This window comes from Colossoma macropomum, unplaced genomic scaffold, assembly GCF_904425465.1.
Source record: "Colossoma macropomum unplaced genomic scaffold, Colossoma_macropomum, whole genome shotgun sequence".
In the NCBI taxonomy this organism is placed as follows: Eukaryota; Metazoa; Chordata; class Actinopteri; order Characiformes; family Serrasalmidae; genus Colossoma; species Colossoma macropomum.
Genome location: NW_023494797.1, coordinates 2,575,316 through 2,581,109, shown reverse-complemented (window position 1 = coordinate 2,581,109; position 5,794 = coordinate 2,575,316). Strand labels below are relative to the sequence as shown.

General features: G+C 46.0%; 1 protein-coding gene across 1 annotated transcript; it reads right to left on the bottom strand.

Annotated features, from left to right (window-relative positions):
* Positions 1-881: 881 nt before the first annotated feature.
* irx3a (iroquois homeobox 3a) lies at positions 882-4,244 on the bottom strand. The gene is made up of 2 exons (XM_036584162.1): positions 3,781-4,244; positions 882-3,151 (listed from the first exon to the last, which is right to left on the bottom strand). Exons 1-2 carry the CDS (start codon positions 3,991-3,993, stop codon positions 2,102-2,104), a joined length of 1,263 nt encoding a protein of 420 aa, XP_036440055.1. The 5' UTR covers positions 3,994-4,244; the 3' UTR covers positions 882-2,101.
* Positions 4,245-5,794: the final 1,550 nt, after the last annotated feature.

Sequence of the window (5,794 nt, the reverse complement as noted above, 5' to 3'; positions counted from 1 at the left end):
AAACTGTGAAATCGTCACCCGAGAGATCTCCACAATCTCCATCAACCCTTTCTCAAAAAATCGAACTGATTAAAGCATTTTAAAATCCATAAAGTGAATAAACTGCCATGCCAGTGTTATCACGCCGCTCTTTCCCACCTATAGGATTAAAGAAACAGAGGGTCAAAGCAAGAATCCCGTGCACGGGAGGCTGGAGCAGAGCGAGCAGACTGTAGAGGGAGCTCCAGCTCCAACTTTGCCAAAGTTTCTCAGGCCCAGAACAAAGCTGCTGCCATGCAAATGGTCTTGGAGGGGGGAAAACAAACATAAATAAATGATTTCTCAGTGTATCGGAGGCATATGGCAAGCAGCGCCGCATCAGCGTCTGATTAGAATTCATTATACATTTTTAGAAAGAGAAAAAAAAAAATTCTTATGAGAGCAGAGAGGAGAGAAGCAGAGCGGAAAGACCTTTTCTTTTAGGATTAAAAAAAATTCTCGTTCTGAGAAATTCCTCTCTGTTCTCAGTTACTGTCATTTCAGCGACTGAGCTGTGCGCGATTTGCGGCCAGTGTAAATGAAATAATTATTCATTTCATATTGGCTGCTACGCCTCACTGAGGATAATCCCCATCCATTAATGGCCAAATGTGCGATTCAAGACGGAGCTAATTACAGTTAAGTCCCTGCAAGAGGAAAAACACTTCAAATCATCCAGTTCGCGCTCAGCCAAAGCCCATAACCTCCAGTGAACTTTCCCCCCCTAATGCCACAACGCAGCAGCTCAGCCGCTCTGCACTGGACATCTCCCAAATCTCCAAAATCTCCCAAATCTCACAAATCTCTCACAATCTCCGAAATCTTTATCTCAACACACTGCGAAGAAGAAAAAACGGAATTGCTTTAATTGCTTTAAGTTGCAGCGGTTCATTTATTAGCCAAAATATATACTTTCTTGTACAATTTTGGATCACAAGTATGTACATTTTCTTTACGTTATATATACAAAACAATTTCAACATTAAATCCTCACAGAACTTACAAAACGAAAGAAAAGAAAAAGGAAGAAAAACAAAAACAAACAAACAAAAAAACTCACAGACTACAGTTTCTTACAGCATTGCATTAGCAATTTTACACAAGACATGCTTACAAGGTAAGTATACAGGAGGGCTGTTATTCCACTTTTTCTTTTTTCTTTTTTTCTTTCTTTTTTTTTTTTAAACATTCCTTAAAACAGGTTAAAATTGAGATTTATAAAAGACAAAAAGAGCCCCTAGGAGGAGGAAAGGACTGATAACACCATGGCAGCTTCAAGTGGGGTTCTGAGGCCTACGGGAGACATGGGAAATTAACAGTAAAGGGTTTGGGGAATAAGAGGTGGAAAATTCAAATTAAAATGGGAAACTTAATTGCGCGAGAAGGTTGAGAAGGGAATCGCGTTATTCCTTTGAATTATTTGAATTATTGCCAAACGACGCGCTTGAGATTACGGATTCTTGGTGTGACGTTTCACATTAAACTGCACAAGAGGAATTCAGCTGTATATATATATATATATATATATATATATATATATATATATATATATATATATATATATATATATAGCGTCTGTTGAATAGTCCAATAAAAGAAAGCAGTGAAGCAGGTTAATATTAAATATCCACCTGCGTAAACAAGTGTCTGTTCTTGGCTGTTTTTACTGTTCTCTGCGTCCAAGGCACTAAATCTCTCTGAAATCATAACAGCAACAGAATCAATTTAGACGTAACATACCGAAAGTTTTGGAGTCTTTTTTCACAGCTAACGTCTAAAGCCAGTCAGCACATGTTCCAGAAACGCCAACGCCAACACCCCTGTCGATTTCAATTTCAAAGGTTATCCAGATACAAATGAGGAGTTCAAGGACAAAATACATATAAAAGTATTTTAATTTGCATTTTCTTTCCCTCTGCTTGAGCATGCTCCTTCTGTTTCTGACACATCTCATGCCACATTTTGAAGTGTTTTGTGAAGCCATTGAAAGTAGAGGTTTGAAAAAAGAAAAAAAAATGAGGCGTAAGGACTACCGAAAGGAAAGCAGTGTTCTTAATAAGCCTGTAAAAGTCTCCGGACAGTCTCAGTGAGGGTGGCATGTACCTGTGGCCGCAGTCTCTGAGCTGGGACTCCGCTCCTCCGCTTGCCTGTTGGAGTAGAGGGCCGAAGCCTGGTTGGCCAGTCCCAAATAATGGTTCGAGTTCAGTAAGGCGAGCTGGTGCGCGGAAAATGCCCGGTTCGCCCAGTTCTGAATTTTCCCAACGGGACACGAGATGAGTCTGTGAGGAGGGACGATGGTCTGGGCGCCGGGCCCGGAGGAGGTCCCGTTCATTAGGGGAGATTTGCGGGGATTGTCCGGGGTCGTCGCCGTCTCGGCCAGAGACCAGATCTTGGGTTTCTGGACGGGGGGCGGGTTGTTTTCGTTGGGGGGGGAGTTGGGGACCTGGTTAAGTTTGATTTGTTCGCCGTTGGGCGCCTGCATTTTGAGGTCCAGAGCGTGGTGGTGGAGGTGGTGATGATGGTGGTGGTGGTGGAAGTTCTCGGCCCGGTCCGCGTGCGCGTCTTTGCCCTCTTTGACCACGGCTTTCAAAAACTTTGGATCGGGCCCATGTAAATCCTCATAGCCGTCTGAGATCTCCGAGTCGCAGCTGCCGTCCAGCTTCAAATCGGAGTGCAACTCGTCCTGCTCGTCCAGGTCGTCCTTGCTCTCGATGTTCTCCGTGTCGATGTTCTCCAGGTCGATCTCTTCCTCGTCCTCGCGCTTGTCCCCGTCCTCGCCCTCGTGGTCGCTGCCGTACACGTTCCCTTCTTCGTCCGTGCGGTTCCGGGGCGCCCACGTCATCTTGTTCTCCTTCTTCAGCCTCCTCCTGGCGTTGGCGAACCAGGTGGACACTTGGGTGAGGGTCATCTTAGTGATGATGGCCAGCATGATCTTTTCGCCCTTGGTGGGGTACGGGTTCTTCCGGTGCTCGCTCAGCCAGGCCTTCAGGGTGCTCGTGCTCTCGCGGGTGGCGTTCTTGGGTCTGGACGGGTCACCGAACTGGTACTGGCCGTAGGGGTAGAAAGCAGCGTGATGAGGGGCAAACGCTGGGTGCTGGACACCTGGACTGTCCTTTAGTTCGTACTGAGCTCCCTGAACACACAAGAAAGCACAGTGTTAGTACGTGTGGATAAAAAACAACTCAAAAGAAAAGTCAATAGAACTTTTCCTGAAGGTTGGTTAGGACGTGTATGTACATGTAAAAATATTAATAAATTATGTGGCCATGTTTAAGAAGCGGGTCAGCAAATAATAACAAAGTAACAGCAAATCTTTTTTCGTTTTCCTCATAATATTCGTTTGTTATAAAGAATTATTAAGAAAAAAGAAAACAAGAACCATGTGAGCGCTCATGTTTCAGCCAGCAGAAGTAAATATTAATGTTCTGACTTAAGCAGCACCACGCGCTTGTCCTGCTCATTATTTCCACATGTTCGTGGCTTTGCAGTCCAGACAGAATTTCTAGAGTTGGAACTGTCCCGTTGGTTAATAATTTGTTACTTTTTTCGGCCCATTTCGTATTTACAAAACGGAGTCAACAGCAAAGTTCACGGCTGGCTTGCAAAAGACTCCCGTGCAGACTGCTTGGCGTGGAAACGCGCTGGGATCTAATTTCAGTTTGTATTCGAGAAGCCAAAAGAAAGAAAGAAAAGAAAAAGAAAGAAAGAAAAAAAAGCGAAGGTGGTTTGCAGAGAGAGGAAAGAGGAGAAGTCGGCACTTACCAGCTGGTTGAAAATGGACAGGTCGTTGGAGTAAGGGAGGAAAGCTCCGTAGGTCTGCGCGGCGGCGAACGGGGATCCGTACATGGAGGACAGCACGCTGGAGAGCGCGCCGGACGGGCTCAGCTCGGGCCCGCTGCGCCCGCCGCCCATGCCCTGCCTCTCCTGCGGGTATATCGGCCGGATGTACTGATATCCCAGCTGCGGGAAGGACATCGTGGTCGGGGGGGAAAGGGAAGAAGGAGAAGGAGAAGGAGAAGGGGGGAGACGAAAAAAACAGAAAGGAACTGCGGCGATCACAACAAAAGCGGCGAGTCGCCCTTCTCGATGCGCGCTGCGATATCCACTTTACAGCGAGCGCCGAGTGCAAAGGGAAGTCTGTATTTCCTCCACAACGGCCGAGTGTAAACGATCCGCTCTCCCCTCCCTCGCTCCCCTATTGATCTGAATGGACTAAGGTCAGGTCCTTACAGATTGCCTTAGATTATTGGGACTCCTTGCTCTGATTGACATTTCTAGTCGTTCAGAGGCTCCTCCTATTTCTCAAGGCTCACCCCCACATTCTCTCTCTCTCTCTCTCTCTCTCTCTCTCTAGCTCGCTCGCTTTTTTTCCTCGTCTGGACAAGCGCGCTCCGCTCTGACGTCGCGATCTTTTATTTGAAAGACTTTCCAATCTCATTTTATGGCTCGCCAATCATTTCGTTTGGTGTCCGTTTTTTTTTCTCGCCCCCCATCCATACTCCATACCCCCACCCCCTTCACCAACTTTCTCGCGCTAATTCTCATTTCGTGGTCATCCGCACGGATGGTAAATATTTCATTCTCGTTGAGCCATTAACTTCACGCAAAGCTCTGCTTTAGTGTCCGCGTTTCGTCCCACGTGTGTTCTCCAAGGCGAGCGGACTCTGTAGCGGAGAGCTACAGAGACCCAGTTGGCAAACTTCACTGTTGCGGGACTTTTAGACGCGTAGAAAATCGCCGTGCAGTTTAAGAAGAGAGAGGGAAAAATGATTTTGACGACCGTTTTAGGCTCAGCTAACACGGAGCAGGCGACTCGGTGTCCGTTTACGCCTTTAATTTGAGACACGAAACCCAGTTGGCAAGTTAGCGTTTGATTTCAAAGACTATGCTGACAAGAGTGGAGAATTAGCGCCGTGAACAATGCACTGGCAGCAAAAGCAGTCCTCATGCATTGTGCAGGGAGCATAGACATTTGAAGTAGAAATGATCTTTTACATTATTATTATTATTATTATTATTATTGTTATCATCGTTCTGGCCACTGTTACTCACTACATTGCTGTAAATCTGTTTTAATTTCTTGAAGCATAATTACAAACTCCTCTATGTGCACTCATGTGTGAACTTTCATATATTCGAAATAAAAACATATTTCAGCTGATTAGGACCCAGGATTGCCCTACAAAGACCGACAAACGGATGGCTTTGATAGCCTCACCAGCCTCCTGTAAATGATGCGGATTAAAGAGGAAACAACGGAGTCAGAATTGAAATTCCTTGAACCAATATATGGAAATATGTCGCCCTAATCGTTTTACATTTGGACTCGGATCATCATATGTCTGCTAATCCTCTGCGAAACAAGGGCAGCGCTGAGTGCTTCACCGTTTATTTGAATACGGGACGCAGTAGCTAAAGTCTCAATTCAGTAATAACATCAAGATTAGAAGCCTATCAGCCTCTGCTAGGACTTAACCGCCGCTGGGGTTTTCCAAGAAATCTGTCCTTCAATAAACTGCTTCAATCTGCTTTAGGGCTGATAGTTATTACTGGTTAGCCATCGTCGCATGTGCCGTGTGGAACAGCCTCGGAGAGGGTGCCTGTTCAAGCTCCTCCAGCTTTTTCACGTCTTCTTCGGGACGTCCTGCCATGTTGACGTGCGCCACTCCGGGATTAAGGAAGGAGGGAGGGAAGGAGGGAGAGAGAGGAGGGAGGAATGGAGGGGGTTATTCATTAAAACAGCGGCCCGATGCCGTCCGGACTGGGCTGATAATAA